The sequence below is a fragment of the Heptranchias perlo genome, chromosome 12 (assembly GCF_035084215.1).
Source record: "Heptranchias perlo isolate sHepPer1 chromosome 12, sHepPer1.hap1, whole genome shotgun sequence".
NCBI classification, from domain to species: Eukaryota; Metazoa; Chordata; class Chondrichthyes; order Hexanchiformes; family Hexanchidae; genus Heptranchias; species Heptranchias perlo.
Window position 1 is genome coordinate 56,931,424 of NC_090336.1, and position 21,475 is coordinate 56,952,898.

Sequence of the window (21,475 nt, forward strand, 5' to 3'; positions counted from 1 at the left end):
AAGGCCTTTCATCAGAACTGGAAGATGTTAAAAGAGTTAAAGTTTTTGAACAAGTACAGAGCCAGGGAAAAGTGGGAGGTAGGGGAGGAAAAGAACAAAAGGGAAGGGCTCTGATAGGGTGGAGGGCAGGAGTGATTAAATGACAAAAGGGATGATGGTGCAAGACAAGGAAGGTGGTAATGGGACAGGTTAAGAAACAGAGTGAACAGCTGAGAGTTTGGTGAGTGTGGGAGTTTAAGGGTTAATCTCTTTCAAATCTAGTGTAAATTGCTATCAACTGTTTAAATTCAATTTTAAAGTTTAAATTTTTAAGTTTCTGTCAGGCTTCAGCAGAGAGCTGCTGTACCAAGTTAATTGGTTAGCTGGATTAAACTGGTTCCTGAAGGTGGAGCAGGCCTGACTCATCTGAGTCACAAACTGGAAATACAGGGGCCTGTTCGTGCATTAGCACGGAGTGCAACGAAGCACATAGTGAATAGCTGAGAGTTTGGTGAGTGTGGGAGTTTGGGTGAAGTGGGGGAAAGAGGTGTGCTTTGCCTTGCTTTTCCTAACTTTTTCTGCAGAGTGGCGGCGGACCTGAGCAGTGGAAGACAGAGTGGGGAATAAAAGCAGCAGGTGAGGTGAGGCAGGAGAGTCCGAGAGGTGAACAAAGTATAAAAGGAGAGTCCGAGAGCGGGAGGAGAGTCTGAGAGGTGAACGCAGGAAAAATCTAAGGCAAGTCATGGCAGCACAGCTCGCACCCGTGATATAATCCTCCTGCACTATGTGGGAAGTCATAGACACTACCAGTGTCCCTGGCAACCATGTGTGCAGGAAGTGTGTCCAGCTGCAGCTACTGGCTAACCGCATTTCAGAGCTGGAGCTGCGGGTAGATTCGCTGTGGAGCATCCATGATGCTGAGACTATCGCGGATAGCACATTCAGTGAGGTGGTCACACCACAGGTAAAGATTACACAGGCAGAAAGGAAATGGCAGGCATAAAGAGATTAACCCTTAAACTCCCACACTCACCAAACGCCAGACAGAGTAAAAGGACGAGGCAGGTAAAGCAGGAGTCCCCAGGGGCCATCTCCCTCTTAAACAGATATTCTGCTTTGGATACTGTTGGGGGAGATGGCTTATCTGGGGAAAGCAGCAAGAGCCAAGTTTGTGGCACCACGGGTGGCTCAGCTGCAAAGGAGGGGAGGAAGAAGAGTGGCAGGGCTATAGTGATAGGGGATTCAATTGTAAGGGGAACAGATAGGCGTTTCTGTGACCGCAAAAGTGACTCCAGGATGGTACGTTGCCTCCCTGGTGCTAGGGTCAAGGATGTTGCGGAGTGGCTTCAGAACATTCTGGAGGGGGAGGGTGAACAGCCAGTAGTCGTGGTCCGTATCGGTACCAACAACATAGGTAAAAAAAGGGATGAGGTCCTGCAAGGTGAATTTAAGGAGTTAGGAGATAAATTAAAAAGCAGGACTTCAAAAAGGTAGTGATCTCAGGATTCCGACCAGTGCCACATGCTAGTGAGTATAGGAGCAGGAGAATAGACCGGATGAATGCGTGGCTGCAGGGATGGTGTAGGAGGGAGGGATTTAGATTCCTGGGATATTGGGACCAGTTCTGGGGAAGGTGGGACCTGTACAAGCTGGACGGGTTACACCTGAGCAGGACCGGGACCAATGTCCTCGCGGGGGTGTTTGCTAGTGCTGTTGGGGAAGGTTTAAACTAGAGTGGCAGGGGGATGGGAACCTGAGAGGGGAGTCAGAAGGGAGTAAAGTTGAGAGCAGCAAGAGAGGGGAAGACCCTGGGGAAATTTACAATACAAATAGTACAAACAGTTGTTCAAGAACAAGTGAAAGGGAAAAGTGTAGAGCAGCAGAAAGAAAGTGTACTTTAGGCACGACAGATAAAATAAAAACTGGAAGGCGTAAGGCGATTAACCCAGCATCAAAGCTGAAGGTCAGGCTATGGTGTGTGGCCCAACTAAGAGTTCTATATACAAATGCACAGAGTAGAAGGAATAAATTAAATGAACTACAGGTTCAAATTCAAATTGGAGAGTCTGACATGATAGCTGTCACTGAGACATGGCTGCAGGATGGTCAGGATTGGGAACTAAATATACCGGGTTATAAGGTCCATAGGAGAGACAGGGAAAATGGAAGAGGGGGAGGAGTAGCCTTAATGATTAGAGATGAAATCACTTCAATGATATAGGAGGATATAATGAGAGGTAAGCAGCCAACAGAGACTTTATGGGTTGAATTGAGAAATAAGAAAGGATCGAAGACTATAGTGGGAATTGTGTATAGGACCCCTGGCAGCAGCTCTTAAGTGCTAGATTGTATAAATGCAGAGATTAGACAAGCGTGCAAGAAAGGCAGAGTGGTCTTAATGGGGGATTTTAACCTTCACATTGATTGGGAAAAGCAGACGAGCAACTGTCAGAAAGCTAGTGAATTTCTTGAGTGTGTCCGGGATAGTTTTCTACAGCAATATGTCCTGGAGGCAACAAGGGGGCAAGCCATACTAGATTTAGTAATGAGTATGATGGTATGAGAGCGGAATTGATTAAAGTGGACTGGAAAAATAGATTAAAGGGTAAGACAGTACATGAGCAGTGGTGTTCATTTAAGGAGTTATTTTACAACTTTCAAAAAATATATATTCCACTGAGGAAAACAGGATGTAAAAGAAATGACAGCCATACGTGGCTAAGTAAAGAAATTAAGGATAGTATCCGACTAAAAACAAGGACATATAAGGTAGCCAAACTTAGTGGGAGTATAGACGATTGGGAAGTCTTCAAAAGACAGCAAAAAGTAACTAAAGGATTGATTAAGAAAGGGAAGATAGATTATGAAAATATATCAGCAAAAAATATAAAAACAGATAGCAAGAGTTTCTATAGTTATATAAAAAGAAAAAGGGTGGCTAAGGCAAACATAGGTCCTTTAGAGGATGAGACCGGGAAATTAATGGTGGGAAACATGGAGACGGCAAAAATGCTGAACAAATATTTTGTTTCAGTCTTTACAGTAGAGGACACTAAGAATATCCCAACACTGGACAAACAGGGGGCTCTAGGGGAAGAGGAGCTAAATACGATTAAAATCACTAAGGAATTGGTACTCAGTAAATTAATGGGACTCGAGGCGGATAAATCCCCTGGACCTGATGGCTTACATCCTCGGGTCTTGAGGGAAGTGACAGTTGGGATTGTGGATGCTTTGGTAATAATTTTCCAAAATTCTCTGGACTCGGCAAAGGTCCCAGCAGATTGGAAAACTGCTAATGTAACACCCTTATTTAAAAAGGGTAGTAGGCAGAGGCTGGAAATTATAGACCAGTTAGCCTAACATCTGTGTTGGGTAACATCTTGGAGTCTATTATTAAGGAGACAGTAGCGGAACATTTGGATAAACATAATTTAATAGGACAAAGTCAGCATGGCTTTACAAAGGGGAGGTCGTGTCTGACAAATTTGCTTGAGTTCTTTGAGGACATAACGTACAGGGTGGATAAAGGGAAACCAGTGGACATAGTGTATTTAGACTTCCAGAAGGCATTCAACAAGGTGCCACATAAAAGATTATTGCTCAAGATAAAGAATCACTGGATTGGGGGTAATATTCTGGCATGGGTGGAGGATTGGTTATCTAACAGGAAGCAGAGAGTTTGGAAAAATGGTTCATTCTCGGACTGGCAACCAGTAGCCAGTGGTGTTCCGCAGGGGTCGGTGCTGGGTCCCCAACTCTTTACAATCTATATTAACGATTTGGAGGAGGGGACCGAGTGTAACATATCAAAGTTTGCAGATGATACAAAGATGGGAGGGAAAGTAGAGAGTGAGGAGGACATAAAAAACCTACAAGGGGATATAGACAGGCTGGGTGAGTGGGCGGAGATTTGGCAGATGCAATACAATGTTGGAAAGTGTGAGGTTATGCACTTTGGCAGGAAAAATCAGAGAGCAAGTTATTATCTTAATGGCAAGAAACTGGAAAGTACTGCAGTACAAAGGGATCTGGGGGTCCTAGTGCAAGAAAATCAAAAAGTTAGTATGCAGGTGCAGCAGGTGATCAAGAAGGCCAACGGAATGTTGGTGTTTATCGCTAGGGGGATAGAATATAAAAACAGGGAGGTATTGCTGCAGTTATATAAGGTATTGGTGAGACCGCACCTGGAATACTGCATACAGTTTTGGTGTCCATACTTAAGAAAAGACATACTTGCTCTCGAGGCAGTACAAAGAAGGTTCACTCGGTTAATCCCGGGGATGAGGGGGCGGACATATGAGAGGTTGAGTAGATTGGGACTCTACTCATTGGAGTTCAGAAGAATGAGAGGCGATCTTTTTGAAACATATAAGATTATGAAGGGGCTTGATCGGGTGGATGCGGTAAGGATGTTCCCAAGGATGGGTGAAATTAGTACGAGGGGCATAATCTTAGAATAAGGGGCTGCTCTTTCAAAACTGAGATGAGGAGCAACTTCTTCACTCAGAAGCCCCAGGAAGCTGTGGAAGCTACATCATTGAATAAATTTAAAACAGAAATAGACAGTTTCCTAGAAGAAAAGGGAATTAGGGGTTACGGGGAGCGGGCAGGAAATTGGACATGAATTTAGATTTGAGGTTAGGATCAGATCAGCCATGATCTTATTGAATGGCGGAGCAGGCTCGAGGGGCCAATTGGCCTGCTCCTGCTCCTATTTCTTATGTTCTTATGTTCTTATGAGTAATGAACCAGATTTAGTTAACGGCTTAACTGTACGCAAACATCTATCCAATAGCGATCATAACATGATAGCGTTCAATGTAGTGTTTGAAAGGGAAAAAGGTGAGTCAGCTGATAAGTTTCCAGACTTGGGTACGGCTGACTTCAAAGAGATGAGACAGAGACTGTCCACAGTAAACTGGACAAATCTGTTAATGGGTAAAACGACTGATGATCAGTGGGAAATGTTTAAAGAAACATTTAACGTGATACAGAATCGGTTTGTACCGCTGAGGGGCTCGAACTCTACTTGCCAAAAACAACAACCATGGACAACTAAAGAGGTAAGGGACAGTATAAGGCTTAAGGAAAGGGCATACAAAAAGACAAAAAATGGCACAGATCCTGGCGAATGGGAAAGATACAAAGATCAACAAAGGGTCACAAAACAGATAGTAAGAGCTACAAAAAGATAGTATGAAAAGAAACTCGCAAGGGATATCAAAACCAATACGAAGAACTTTTATAGTTATATTAGGAAAAAGAAGGTGGTCAGGAGCAGTGTTGGCCCCTTAAAAATTGAAAGTGGGGATATTGTCATTGACAATGGGGAAATGGCGGACATGTTGAAAATTACTTTGCGTCAGTATTTACAGTGGAAAAAGAGGATAGCATGCCGGAAATCCCAAGAAAACTAATATTGAATCGGGGACAGGGACTTGATAAAATTAATATAAGTAAAGCAACAGTAATGAAGAAAATAATAGCACTGAAGAGTGACAAATCCCCAGGACCAGATGGTTTCCATCCCATGGTTTTAAAGGAAGTCGGTGAGCAGATTGCAGATGCCCTAACTATAATCTTTCAAAGTTCTCTAGATTCAGGAACGGTCCCTCTGGATTGGAAAATTGCACAGGTCACTCTGTTTTTTAAGAAAGGAGATGGAGGGAAACCAGGGAATTATAGACCAGTTAGCCTAACATCTGTTGTGTGGAAAATGCTGGAGTCTATAATTAAGGATAGGGTGACTGAGCACCTCGAGAATTTTCAGTTAATCAGAGAGCCAGCATGGGTTTGCGGAAGGTAGGTCGTGCCTGACAAACCTGATTGAATTTTTTGAAGAGGTGACTAAAGTAGTGGACAGGGGAATGTCAATGGATGTTATTTATATGGAATTCCAGAAGGCATTTGATAAGGTCCCACATAAGAGACTGTTAGCTAAGATAGAAGCCCATGGAATCGAGGGAAAAGTACGGACTTGGTTTGGAAGTTGGCTGAGCGAAAGGCGACGGAGAGTCGGGATAATGGGTCGGTACGCACATTGGCAGGATGTGACTAGTGGAGTCCTGCAGGGATCTGTCTTGGGGCCTCAATTATTCACAATATTTATTAACGACTTAGATGAAAGCATAGAAAGTCTCATATCTAAGTTTGCCGATGACACAAAGATTGGTGGCATTGTTAGCAGTGTAGATGAAAACATAAAATTACAAAGCAATATTGATAGATGAGGTGAATGGGCAAAACTGTGGCAAATGGAATTCAATGTGGACAAATGTGAGGTCATCCACTTTGGATCAAAAAGAAGTTTGGAACTCTCTTCCGCAAATGGCAATTGATACCAGCTCAATTGCTAAATTTAAATCTGAGATCGATAGCTTTTTGGCAATCAAAGGTATTAAGGGATATGGGCCAAGGGTGGGTATATGGAGTTAGATCACAGATCAGCCATGATCTTATATAATGGCAGAGCAGGCATGAGGGGCTGAATGGCCTGCTCCTGTTCCTATGTTCCTATGTTCCTAAAAGATTGATCAGTAGCAGCTGTAAATGGCAGCATCAGAACTTTCAGGTTGCTGCTCGTTGCATGAGTCCCATACATAGCACGCTCGCCTCTGAGTCAGAAGGTTGTGGAGATCCATTCCAGAGACTTGTGCACAAAATCTGGGCTGACACTCCAGTGCAGTACTAAGTGAATGCTGCACTGTCGGAGGTGCCATCTTTCAGATGGGACGTTAAACCAAAGCCTCGTCTGCCCTCTCAGATCGATGTAAAAGATCCCATGGCACTATTTCAAAGGGCCAATATTTACCTCTCAACCAACATCACGAGAACAGATTATCTGGTCATTATCACATTGCTGTTTGTGGGAGCTTGCTGTGTGCAAATTAGCTGCCATGTTCCCTACATCACAGCAATGACTGCACTTCAAAAGGTACTTCATTGGCTGTAAAGCACTTTAGGATGTCATGAGGTCATGAAAGATGCTACATAAATGCAAGTTTTTCTTTTTTTAATCAAAGCAACATTGCCGGAAAAATTCAGATGATGCCATGCACCAACACCTTGAGGTGTGAAACTGCAACCAGGAGGATGTCTCAGTCTGCTTGGAGTTCCCAAATCTACCCTTAAGAGTGTCAAATGAAATTACTTCTTATTCACACAAGCTATATATCAATTTGGAAACATTCAACCAGCTGGATGGCAAAGTAAATTGTGGTAGTAATACACTTGCATTTCAGATTAATGGGCAGCTATTTGTTCCAAGTGGGACACTGTCCTTACCAAACCTATTTTTAGATGAGCTACCTCTTTACTGTATTGAACATTTTGCAATTATTGAATTTTAAAGATCTTAAAAACATTTATTTCAGGGCTTTGGTGAGACCTCACCTGGAGTACTGTGTATAGTTTTGGTCTCCTTACTTAAGGATATACTTGCCTTCGAGTCGGTGCAACAAAAGGTTCACTAGATTAATTCCTGGGATGAGAGGGGTGTCCTATGAGGAAAGATTGGAGAAGAATGGGCTGATACTTTCTGGAGTTTAGAAGAATGAGAGGTGATCTCATTGAAACATACAAGAATCTAAGGGGGTGTGCCAGGTTAGAGGCTCAGAGAATGATTCCCCTGGCTAGAGAGTCTAGAACTAGGGGGCATAGTCTCAGGATAAGGGGTCGGCCATTTAAGACTGAGATGAGAAGAAATTTCTTCACTCAGAGGGTTGTGAATCTTTGGAATTCTTTACCCCAGAGGGCTGTGGATGCTGAATCATTGAATATGTTCAAGGCTGAGATAGATAGATTTTTGGACACTAGGGGAATCAAGGAATATGGGGATCAGGCAAGAAAGCAGAGTTGAAGTCAAAGATCAACCATGAACTTATTGAATGACGGAGCAGGTTCCAGGGGTCGTATGGCATACTCCTGCTCCTATTTCTTATGTTCTTATTTGGTGTTATTAAATATGTCACTCAAGATTAGTCATGTTGAAACAATCCAAGCAAAATTGGAATGATGAACGATTTAATCACTTCTTGAAGAGTCTGTCACACTTTGGATGCTCTGCTATAGTTATCTCTAAGTTCTCAGTTAAAAGAATCATCCTTGCAAAGCCTCAAAGAGAGAACCAGAAGATTAATTAAGTAGAGTATAGGTACAAAGAACTCTTGCAGCTAAAAGCATCGCATCTACTCTTGAAACATGATTAGATAACATAATTGTTTCAATCTACTTTATTCTTAAATTTACAGATCTTCAGGAAATAATTGTGGAAGACTAGAATTCAGAATGTAAACAGCAAAATATTTCTCTGGACGTCAGACTCACTTTTAGTGGGCACAATGGATTTGCTGCATCTTGGGAAGTGTGATGCTTTGTTGCTCGGTGACAATGTGGCTCCAAGGTACTGGACAGCAAAGACAAACTCTTCTCATTCTTCTTCTCCTTGCTAGTAAACAATGTTTAAGATATTTAGCCATTCTTTTCTGAAGATGCATGATCAAAGCAATATAAATTAGAAATTATATATATTTCTTTTGGGTAGGGTTACCATCCAGCATTGGATTTACCTTACTCTGTCTGTTGACTATACAAGTCTTTTCACTCACGTTATAAAATGTAGCATTTGAACTTTCGTTCTTGCATAAGTAAATGGACCTAATAAACAACTTCACGTTGGTGACATGACGGCAAATTTCTACTCACGTTGTGTAATGGCTCGGCCTTTTGTTATTCCTGAGCATCATGCCAAGTATCCAATCTGAAGATCTGCAATAGATTTCAACAGCCCTTAGATAGTTTCATGGTTGGATTTTCACTCAGAGATGCCATATGTGTGCTACAATTGGGTACAATGTGAAAAGTTGCACTAGCTGTACTGTGAAACGTGCTTTGTTTTCTCCGCTAATATAATCTATTTCTTACAATGCATTTACTCTGGAAATTTAAAGTCGGGACAAAATGATTTCTGCTTTGCATTGACTCGCAATCTGCAGTGTAAATTCAGAGACCTGATTCTGAAGTGGAGTGAGATTACCTAGAAGTGATAGTCTCATAAAATTTTACAGTGCAGATGGACACCATTTGGCCCATTGCACTTGTACTGGCAGTCTGAAAGAGCTATTCACTTGGTCCCATTCATCTGCCCTTTCCCCATTACATTTTTCTTCAAATATTTATCCATTGCCTTTTTAAAAGATATTAGTGATTCTGCTTCTGATATGGCATTCCATGACCAAACAACCTTCTGCATTAAAAAATCCTCTTGACTTCTTTTTTTTTGGTGATTATCTTAAATTTAGGACTGGAATTGGTTCTTCCCAGTTTACTTTATCAAAACCTTTCATAATTTTGAACTCCTCTTAACCATCATATTGGTTCAGTTTGACGCAACATGGAGTGTAAATCCAATGCAGTCTCAAACTGGACCTTAAGTTAAATGCTTTGAGAGCAGAGATTCTTCCCTCTCTGCTCCCTAAACATGGACATTTCTAACTTCAGGAGACAGTTTTACACATGCACGTGTGTGGAACTCTCCCCTCACAAGATAGCTGAAGTTTCAGTCAGCCAGGCAGGGGACCTGAACTGAAGCTTTCCATCTACCATGTACATGAAGAAGAACTTGCTTTATATAGTGCCTTTCACATCCTCAGGTCATCCCAAAGTGTTTCACAGCCAATGAAGTATATTTGAAGTGTCGTCACTGTTGTAATGTAGGAATCACCGCAGTCAATTTGCCCACAGCAAAGTCCCACAAACAGCAATGAAATAAATCACCAGATAATCTATTTACAGTGGCGTTGGTTGAGGGATAGATGTTGGTCAGGACACATAAATGTAGTCTTTATGGTGCGGTTTAAAAACTTCATTTCGTGCATTATGAACGACGGGGTTGTTAAAATGCTCCTCTTTTAACGTTCTGCTCAATTTCTATAACACGAACCCTTCAAGATATTTAAATATAAGTTATACTGTTTACATTCATTAATGAATAATCATAGCGAAACCGCATTAACAGCTTCTCTATGTCGTTATTTCCCAGTTTTCTGCCTTAAATATTATATGCTTTTTATACATACAATTTTTGGGTGAAGAAATATTCTGAAATAAGGAAAAGCGACAGTAAGAATTTCAATAATGATTAAAGTTATCCAATTTCGGAAAATTGAGCGGCCCAGAATATGTCAATATTGTGTGGGTTTAAAACAAAGAGGTTTTACAGTCAAATGATCGATCTCACGTTATACCGACCTGTATGGGCAGACGCGGGAAGCTATATTGGATTTCCTACCCTGTTGACAACAGCTAGAGTCTAAGCGAAAACTTGGAGTCTTTCTGTAACTGCTGTGAATAACACTTTATGTGCACGTTGCACGGTGAGCGGGTATTTAAGGAGCAGAATTTCTAAATTCCAAATGTACTATTTATTGCAGTGTGTTTGGATTCTTATGTTTACATTACACTGCACAATGGCCAAGACAAGGTGTTACACACAGCGTGACAAAGGAATGGTGACTTAATACTAAGAAATGCACCATTCCTTCCATCTTTTTGTAATCGCCCCTCCCATCAAATAATAAAGCAACAATCGTATTCAGAGTGAAGAACTGAAACACACTCCTACCGTGGTCTCATTTTTAACGTAAGGTCATCCTGAGCATAAACGCTTTTCCGCGAAATTGTCATATGTCAGCCTTCAAAACGCTTACTATGAATATGAGGAAGGGATATTTAATTGCGACTTACCAAGACACCGGCCTTAGGCAAGGTTGAATCAAAAAGATATCGAGGATTGACCAACCGGTAAAATTGGAAACTTTTACCTTCTTTCCTGACGAACTATCGCTGCAGGAGGGCCAGTGAAGTTACATTCTGGGCTGGCGATAATTCGGTCGATCAGGTTCAATAATCCTCTTCCTTAGCAACAATTCTGTGTTTCTGTACAGCTGCACCAAAACACTGCACCATTCTCATGTCACCATTGTGGGTTTACATTAGGTCAAAAATAAACCTTGCGGTGGGCACTACGCCAAACAATGACCCCCAAAAACACCGTAATGAACATTTCACAGGAAATTAGGACAAGTGACCATTAAAATCTATCTCTCGGTGTTTTGTGGGCTTTATTTTCCAAAGTGAGGTTCCTTTCATTCCTGGATTTACCGTGTTTCTTCCATGTTCTGTTTTAGAACATTACAGTATAATTATCAACATGTGTCGTGCAGTCCACTGTATGATGCAAGAAAATACTCTAATGTAAACCATGATAATCTTTGTAGTCATTATCATAGGCTATAAAATCATGTAATCCACAGAAAAGGGATCATTGTCAGACGGCTATAATCTGTGATTTAGCGTTTACCCAGAATTTCTCTTATAATAGAGGGAAGCTGTTTATCCAAATCGCCTTTCTCTGTGTTTGAACAAGTGAATAATTTAACTTTTTTTGTCCGTTTGTTGTAAAATGGTGAGATGAAAAGCGGAGTGTGTGTCTTTTGATTGTTGTGCGTGCTTTACTTCCTTGGTTACTGAACGGTAGTAGGTATTTGTTAAGTAAATATACACGTGATGTCCATTTACCTGTATTGTGTGTAAGGCATTTTCTATTAAAATTAGTGCATGTGGCTAAAATGGTGTTGCAGTTGCCACATTTGTGGTTAGTCAGCAATTTCTATTGGGCAGCACTGGTCTAGAGGATGCAAGAATAAAATCCACAAGCCTGGAACAAGATTAAGAAAACGTTTTTCTCATTGGATAGTAATTTGCTCTGGGAATGGGCTGAATGGCCTCCTTTTGTGCTGCAAACTACGATGGTCCCATGATTCTCTGTGGAACCAATTCCCAAAATAGGTGGTTGATTAGGGATCAATTGATATCTTAATTGGAGTGTATTGATATTTGTTGAGAATAAGGGTTGTGGGTTATAAGAAATATTTAACAGTACTGCTTTTATTTAATAATTCAGGATCCTGATTCTTTTTTTAAATACTGAAAAACTAGTTACCATTGCAAAATAAAAAAAAAACATTGTGGAGGTAATGCAATTGAGGTGGCTGTATATCCTGAACTTTCACTTTCTGGAGCGTTCTGGTAAATATGCACAATGAGCCATAATTTGCTGTCAAAATAACCGTGAGGCTAATGGCGCTCTCCGTTATTTATGCACAAACGCGACAGCAACTTCAGGCGAGGGGCAGATGCACGGTTAAACTCGAAAATCTGAAAGATGCTGTCTGAGTTGCGCCGCTCCACCATTAACTCCACGAAAATGGCATCTTGCGGTCTGTCTCACCATTGAAATGCATTGAATGGCGTAAAGTTGCTGTATTTGCGCTGTAGATACGAACTAAACTCGCTGCAGAAAGTTAAGTCTTGTCCATTTCAGTCCAAGAACACTTCTAATGTTGTGATTATTATTAATTACTGTCCGTCAACCTCTCTGGCACTGAAAATTAACTATTACAAGTGTGGAGTCTCATTCCTTCAAGTTTTAATTATTGTTAGAGATTTTTAAAATGTAAAATTTAACATTTTTTTTACTTTTCCTTTCTGTCTCTTTTTTCTCTATCTCTTAATCCAATCTTTCCCTCTTTTTGTTTCTCTTTCTTCCTTCTTGGTCCTTGCATTGTTAATTTCACAATCCTTCAATCTGATTGGTTAAGCAGATACCCAGTTGCTTACCCTGTTCACTCAGGTCCCAGATGCCCTTTTCCCTCGCTGTGATGTTATCAGCTCACCACTTTCAGCAACTTGCCACGCAAAAAATTTAAAAACCTAAATGTGCAAGGGCAAGTCTAATGGCAGACGCTGTTAGATGCCCTGCTACACCAAATTACGGCCTAATATATTTCTCCAAATAGAGACAATGCAAAACATAACCATTGATCAATGTCTACGAGCCCTCTAAAGACACCAACATAATTGGCCTTGCATAGAATTGTGGAGTTATGCAAACTATTCTATGTCAGAATATAGTTATTGATCATTCACACCACATAAGTGCCAGGCATTAACCATCTTCAACAAGGAAAAATCCCAATCATCTCCTTCAATTATCAACTGTATCACCGTTGCCAGTTCCCCCACCACTGACACATCGATATTTTAGGGTCACCATTGACCAGAAGCTAACTGTACCAGCCACATCAACAGCATGGCTACACGAGCAGGACAGATGAGTGGCTCAGCTCCTGACTCCTCAAAGCCTCTCCACCATCTACAAGGCTCAAGTCAGGAGTGTGATGAAATACTCACCTGGATATGTGTGACTGCAAAACACTGAAGAAGCTTGACGCCATCTAAGACAAAGCAGTCTGTCTGATCAGCACCACTACCACTGAACTCAATATGCACTCCCTCCACTACCAGCTTACTGTGGCAGAAGTGTGTATGATTTACAGGATGCACAACTCATCAAGCTTACCTCAACAGAACTTCTCAGCCCTATGATACCTACCACCGAGAAGGACAAGAGTGGGAAAGTCATGGGAACATCAACACCTCTAAGTTTTCTTCCAAGTCACACACCATTCTGACAGACATATATCACCATTCCTTCATTATCACTGAGTCAAAATCCTCGAATTCACTACCTAACACCATCGTGGGGGCATCATCAAAAGGACTGCAACAGTGCAAGTAGTAGGCCCACCACCACCTTCTCAGGTCATCTAGAGGTGGGTAATAAATACAACCTTGCTGGCATTGTCCACATCCCAAAAACAAAAAATAAAAAAAAGATTTCAAACCTAAGACATATCGATTTGAAAATCACAAACCAGGGTTAATGCCTCTGATTTAATCATCTTCAAAATGTATTATTTTTAGAATTGTGCCATTCGACCAACAGATCTGCCATGTCTGACAAAAGTTTCCAGTTCCATTCATTTAATAATCATATTATTGTAAAGAGCTCCTTATGTTAAGCAAAAAGGGAAGGAAAAAGTGACATGTCTGTCTGCCACCCTTAAATGTGCAAACTGAGCTAAATCCTTTCCATCATTCTATGAACTTATGGTCTATGGCATGGACACATCCAGCATAGTTTTCTTCTAATCCAAATCTATAAAGCATACTCATCATTCTTTCCATTCTGTTTCTTTTAATGTCTCAAGTATTTATGTGAATGTAAATTAATAGATCACATTCAGAATATGCCCAGCACTGTTCATACATTGTTGTTTTTTCCCAAAACCCATTTGATTTGAGATACTAATTAAAGACATAATGGGGGAGAAATTGGTCTTCATTGCACCCATTTTCGGGCAGAAAACAGGGACAACTAGGTCCATTTTCGTGAGGCTATGTCCCGAACCACAAAGATGCCTGAATTACGTCAGATGTCATATTGGCCACGGATGATATGCAGGTGCCTGAAACAGGCATTAGGCCTCATGCATCTGCTACTCAGGGTCTTAATGTCTGTTTAAAGACCCCTTCCAGAAACTGGGCAGTGCTGAGCAGAGTGGAACTGGGCCTGCTGCACTCAGGTTTTACAGCATTTGCTGCAGCCGCCAACAAATAGATAAGTTTCTTTTTAAATTGTATCTTGATGTGGAGCCAGGAGCCGCAGGAGTGCGCCTCCTGGTTCTGCAGTACTCCTGAGGGCTGCTACCCGCCTGCACTAGCCACCATCCCATTCTCCACCTTGCCCTCCAACAACCTACCTGAGACTGCTGCTGGTGGATGAGGCAGCCGGCCCAAATTGGAAATCCTCAAACCGCCGAGCTGCCTTTGGAGGTGTGACAGACAATTGAAATGAGGCCCAAGGACTACATTTGGGAGATCCTTGGCCGACCTCTTTGGGCACACATTGCATTCGCATCATCCAATTCACACCCGTTGTCGGGTGCTAACCAATTTCTCCTCCAAGTTGATCCTAACTTGGTTACCAATGCATTCATTCAAAAAAATAAATGCAATATAATAAAAATATTGGCCGTAAGCACTGCACAATGGCTTAACACTACCTTTCTTCAATCAAACAGAAATATTTACTTCCTATACATTTGCAGTATGAGTAATTGATTTCAGTAATGGGTTACCAATTCTGCTTGAAATTCCTTGCATAATAGTTCAGTTATGTGGAGAGACAAGGGAAACTGGGGATTTTCTCCTTAGAGCAGAGACGGTTAAGGGGAGATTTGATAGAGATGTTCAAAATCATGAAGGGTTTTGACAGAGTAAATAAGGAGAAACAGTTTCCACCAGCAGAAGTGTCGGTAACCAAAGGACACTGATTTTAGATAATTGGCAAAAGAACCAGAGGCGAGATAAGGAGAATTTTAATTATGCAGCAAGTTGTTATAATCCGGAATGCACTGCCTGATGGTGGTGGAAGCAGATTCAATAATAACTTTCAAAAGGGAATTGTATAAATACTTGAAAGGGAAAAATTTGCAGGGCTACAGGGAAAGAGCAGGGGAATGGGACTAATTGGATAGCTCTTTCAAAGAGCCGGCACACGCACGATGGGCCCAATGGCGTCCTTCTGTGCTGTACCATTCTATGGTTCTATGATAACTATCTGGTCCAGGTGATTTACTGGTTAGATATAGCTTATAATTTTGAGCAAAATGTATACCCAAAATGTTATAAATATGATGTTGCTGTTTCCTGCATCCAACAAGTAAAATATTTCAATAGAACAAATTGTTTAAAATATAAAACTCTGTTTTGCCTTCCATAGACCGCAATGGAAGTTTATCAGTCTCAAATATGTACTGCTGAAGTGTACCATAATCTGCTCACCTGTTTTGAACTTCTTGCTCTGCAATGCAGTCCAGGGTTCAAAGCTGTCCAGGCGTATACATGCCCAAATATTCCTTTCTGATTGTATTATAACTGTGTAATGTATCATGGACTAAACCAAGAGAAACTGAAACATAAGAAAGGAGAGATAACATTGCAAAATAGAGAAGCAAACTATTGCATCTGAGAATCAACACAGAGGAAGAGAGAGAATGTGGAGCTAGGTTACATAAAATATAGCCATTGCACTGTAAAATAAAAAAGACTTAATATACAAGTAACACTGATCTAGAAAATAACAGCTCCACATTTTTCCTATTGTTGGAACAAAGATTCATCTAACCCCACAATCTCAGTAAAACCAATTTGTGAAAATTAATGGCTCTGTATTCGCAAGATTGTTTGTGTACTATTGATGCAGTAATGGTAAATTAATTCAACAGACCTGGACATAGAAACTGGTGTCATAAACTATAGTGTTTACTTCCTGTAACCATTAAAGACTGTATATAAATGTTAATTCAATCTATCTTCTTCTGGATTACTCTTTGGGGTGGGGTTAAGAAGTTTATGACATGCAATATTATCTTTAATTGTAGGAGTAAGAGCTGCTTTCTGTGGAATTAACAATGGTCAGTATGAACATTTTCAAAGTATAATGCTTACTTAAACGGCACGACAGTAATCTTGTTCCTGCCTGTTAACATTAGCAAATTCAGAAAAAATAACTTTGATGAAAAGAAAGTTCTTCAGCAGAGCCCATTAATGGTGTTGTATATCATTGACCCCATATGTTCTTCAATATCTTTTGGATACCATTTTTTTGATGCTGTTTTTCACTGTTGTCAATCATTCGTTGGTGGCAACAGCAGGATTATAGTTGTGGAAGGAGAAAACCAAGTTGGGGAGAAGGAGGAGTAAGAAATGCAATTCAATGCAAACATTTCGACAACAAACTTGGCTTGGCATAACAGTGCCATATCTCCTTGTACCAGTGCTGATATGCTTTTGGACCTACCATTGGAGAAAAAGAAGAATTTACTTTGGTGCTAATATTTTCACTTCTGTAATAGCAGCAATAGTAATTTCCCTTTTAGTATTTAAAACAGTAATAAAGTCACAATCGTTAAAAGATATTACCTCTGTGCCAGCAAGTGTGTATATATATATATACATATAAATATATTGTAAGTTTTCTGTACACTTCCTGTCAACTCCCATTAGAAATTCCTAAGTCCACATTTATAATGGAAACTGCCTATGTAAACTTGTCACCCTGTAATTACACCCTCCCCCAACCCCCCCCTCCCCGCACCAAGTGGAGGTACTACATCACCACCACTGGCGGGAGAATATAATTACAGTATAAGTTCGCATGGGCAATTTCCATTATTATGGAAATATATGAAAATAAGGACAAAATGTATGTCTTTAAAATGAGGACTGAATTATGTTTGCACCCCCTGGTTCAGTTATCCCCTGCCCTGTAACCTCTTCATCTGAAGTCTTCACCTGAAGACTACACTTAGTCTAGACTCCCTGTGTGCAATGCAGATTGGAGAGATTGGGAGATTGACCAGTTCTATGTGTATTTATAAAATCTACTAGATATTAAAAGTCTTGCATCTACATTCACTTTCTGTTGTGTGGCACTTACTTACTGTCACATGTTGTTGATTTGCCCAAAGTGAAAACGCTTTAAATCAGTAATAAAGAAATATGGAATATACAAATCAAAAGTGAGGAAAGTGGCAACAAAACTCTCAATGAGAAACTACTGAGGATGTATGAAAATAATCAATCTTGAATCAAGAGTCAGGAAAACCTACCAATTAAAAAAAAGAGGTGAACTTATTGAAGTACATCAAACACTTTTTGAAATGAAAAATTGTCATCCAATTGTTTTCTTAGTGACTGAATTGTTTAATGTTTAACATAAAGCATGTAAAATAAAGACATCACAAAATTACACATTTTACAACAATGTCATTAAACTTAACTGTGAAACTGTCTTTTGTATCTCCTGAGTACTTTAATTTATGTTTTTGCTTCAAGGTCGCTGCTTGTCTCAAAATCCTGGACTTTGGACTGGGACTTGTTATTTTTAGCCAGTGTTTTGGCTCTGTTACCTAAAAGCAGAGCTTGCGGTCTGAGCATGTGCAGCATGTGCAATTACAGAAGATGTAGCCATACTATGTTGTCAGCCAAATACAGCATCTGGTTGTTTTGTAAAATTATTTGAAGAAGAGCCAGAGAACAAATTTCAAAAGTTCCATTCAAGTTTCTTTAAGAGAAATTGGCTGTGTGTATGAGAGAAAGGGAAACAGAGACCCCCTTCAAACATGACAGACAGGATCGATTACACATCTGTTGCAGTTTTTGTTCATCTTTGAATTCCAAACAATCTATTATTTTTCTGAGTGGGAAAGAAACATTGTTATCTTTGTGCATGACAGTATTTCAGTTTGTGTGATTTTGAATCTCATTTAAATGCAAACTAGATAACGAATGTGAATAAAAATAAAAAGCAAAATATTTCAGATGCTGGAAATCTCGAAACAAACCAGAAAAGGCTGCAAATACACAGTAGGCCAGGCAGGATCTAAGAAGAAACAGAAGTCAGTCAATGTTCCAGGTCTAAAACCTTTCCCAATCCTGAGAAGGGTCTTAGACCTGAAATGTCGACTGGCTGACTGCCATTTCTCCACAGATGCTGCCTGACCTGCTGAGTGTTTCCAGCTTTTTCTTTTAATGAATTTGACCAAATGTTGGGTCAAAGAGGTGGGTTTTTAAGGAGGCTTTTAAAAGCGAGGAGAGGTGGAAGGGTTTAGGGAGGGAATTCCAGCATATAGGGCCGAGGCACCTGAAGGTAATGGGTGGGGCAAAAGGTGGGGGGAATGCATAAAAGGCCAGAGTTGGAGGAACAAAAAGCTCAAAGGGCTGGAGGAGTTTTCAGAGACCAGGAGGGGCGAGGGCATGAAGGGGTTTCAAAATCCGCTGATGTTGCTAAACCCTATTCCCTCCCCAGCACTGCTAACTATCAAGTGCCTACCTCCAACTGGTACATCTTTGCATACCATCTTGCTTTGCATCCTTAGTTTTAAAATGGTAAGAGTTAAAAATTAAATACATAGGCACAGGAGCAGATATAATTATAAAAGACACTCATTTATGGTTTTACAGAATAATGGTGAAATTTGATCTCCAAAGCAATGGCAAAAATCCCAAATAAAAATGGAATTTCACTTATTTGGTCACCCTGACATTACATGGCATAAAATTCCTGCTGTTGTAAAATAGCATATCTCTCTGGATCACTGTGAGCAAAGTCACAGGAGATTTGCTGATGTATATAAATAAAAGTCTTGATCATCACTCCAGATATCCCATTTTTCTACATGTGAACTTGCACCAAACTGGTTCAAATTTCATTTACATAAAATAGCAACAAATCACAACTGAAACAGTGTGGAACATATCATTCAAAAGTAGGAAAGACAGTTACAAAAACAGTTAATGAAAAAAGAAAACCAGCAAGGATATATGAAAATGACCAGTGGTAATTATCAATAGCTAGCGATAAAAGGAGAAGAACCAATGAAGTCACTCCAAATACTTTTGGAAATTTCTTTTGGATCCAATCTTGGTTTCCCAGTGAGCTGAGAAATTTATTACTGGAAATAAGATTTGCAACGTAATAAATAAATAAAGAGCAAACTTGCATTTATATAGCGTCTTTCACAACCTCAGGACATCCCAAAGCATTTCCCAGTCAATGAAGTACTTTTGAAGTGTCGACACTGTTGTAATGCAGGGAAAAACTAACAGCCGATTTGCACACAGCAAAGCCCTACAAACAGCAATGAGTGAATGACCAGTTATTCTGTTTTCTTTTATTCGTTCATGGGATGTGAGCGTCGCTGGCAAGGCCAGCATTTATTGCCCATCCCTAATTGCCCTTGAGAAGGTGGTGGTGAGCCGCCTTCTTGAACCGCTGCAGTCTGTCTGGTGAAGGTTCTCCCACAGTGCTGTTAGGAAGGGAGTTCCAGGATTTTGACCCAGCAACGATGAAGGAACGCCAATATATTTCCAAGTCGGGATGGTGTATGACTTGGAGGGGAACGTGCAGGTAGTGTTGTTCCCATGTGCCTGCTGCCCTTGTCCTTCTAGGTGGTAGAGGTCGCGGATTTGGGAGGTGCTGTTGAAGAAGCCTTGGCGAGTTGCTGCAGTGAATCCTGTGGATGGTACACACTGCAGCTACAGTGCGCCGGTGGTGGAGGGAGTGAATGTTTAGGGTGGTGGATGGGGTGCCAATCAAGCGGGCTGCTTTGTCCTGGATGGTGTCGAGTTTCTTGAGTGTTGTTGGAGCTACACTCATCCAGGCAAGTGTAGAGTATTCCATCACACTCACGACTTGTGCCTTGTAGATGGTGGAAAGGCTTTGGGGAATCAGGAGGTGAGTCACTCACTGCAGAATACCCAGCCTCTGACCTGCTCTTGTAGCCACAGTATTTATATGGCTCGTCAACAGTGACCTCCAGGATGTTGATGGTGGGGGATTCGGCGATGGTAATGCCGTTGAATGTCAAGGGGTGGTGGTCAGACTCTCCCTTGTTGGAGATGGTCATTGCCTGGCACTTATCTGGCGCGAATGTTACTCGCCACTTATGAGCCCAAGCCTGGATGTTGTCCAAGTCTTGCTGCATGCGGGTACAGACTGCTTCATTATTTGAGAGGTTGCGAATGGAACTGAACACTGTGCAATCATCAGCGAACATCCCCATTTCTGACCTTATGATGGAGGGAAGGTCATTGATGGTGGTGTTGGTTGAGGGATAAATGCTAGCCAGAACATCAAGAAACCTCCTGGCTCTTCTTTAAAAGTGCCCCCATGGGATCCTTTTATGTCCACTTGAGAAGACAAACAGGGTTCAATGTCTCATCCGACAGTGCAGCGCCTCCTTTGTGCTGAACTGAAGTCTCAGCCTAGATCAAGTTTCTGGAGTGGGGCTTGAACCCACAACCTTCTAACTCAGAGGCAGAATTGCTACCAACTGAGCCAAGACTGACACATAACATAATTAAGACACAAAAATTACAAGAAAATTATTATAGCAGTAATGAAATGTATCCAACACTTCAATGACTATTGGCACCACAGCCGACCCTGCAAGGTGTTAATACCTCATGATTTTGGGTTGGGATAAGGGATTAGCTGTTAGTGGTTACGGTTAAAGTGTTATGGTTAGTGGTTAGGGTTAATATGTTAGGATTAGGCTTAGGTGTCAGAGTTGCAAATCGTTTTTTAACATTATTATTGGTTGTCAATAGCAGAAACATTGCTGATGGACTTCCTGTATATTTCCAGTGTTTCCTATTATTTTAGACATTTAGCCTGGTGGAAGATTCCCCCCTTTATCTCAATTCTTACTTAAAGCAATTTAATTTTCTGCAATGTATGGTTGGCATCACACTATCTTTGCCAGTTCTGCGGCCCCTCTTCTTAAACAGGCAGGTAGGGGATGGCAATGTTTTGCATTCAGCATTGGGAGCCACCACTTCAATCCCAAGGAGTGGGGATCTTGCTGCACCTTCTCCCACATTGCAGGAGGTCGAAGGCAAGCACAAGGGGAGCGCGTGCGGAGGGGCAATGGTGGTGGGGGGGGGGGGGGTGGAATTAGAGCTTGCGCGTGCTCGCGGGGGGAGGGGGGTTGGAGCGCGTGCTCGCGGGGGGCGGGGGGTTGGA

At 41.1% G+C, this 21,475-nt stretch overlaps 1 protein-coding gene across 3 annotated transcripts in view; it reads right to left on the reverse strand.

Annotated features, from left to right (window-relative positions):
• The window catches only part of LOC137328050 (uncharacterized), a 59,011-nt gene that overhangs the window by 10,478 nt on the left and 27,058 nt on the right, over positions 1 to 21,475 (reverse strand). The window contains exons 2-4 of one of the 3 annotated variants that reach the window (XM_067994159.1): positions 15,730 to 15,856; positions 8,686 to 8,748; positions 8,308 to 8,428 (exon numbers count right to left, since the gene is read on the reverse strand). In XM_067994159.1, the coding sequence (XP_067850260.1) occupies positions 8,308 to 8,428; positions 8,686 to 8,726 (162 nt within the window). In that variant the 5' untranslated portion in view covers positions 8,727 to 8,748; positions 15,730 to 15,856. Of the gene's footprint in view, positions 1 to 8,307; positions 8,429 to 8,685; positions 8,749 to 10,725; positions 10,989 to 15,729; positions 15,857 to 21,475 lie in introns of those variants that run through there. The other 2 variants (XM_067994160.1, XM_067994158.1) reach the window with 2 other exon arrangements.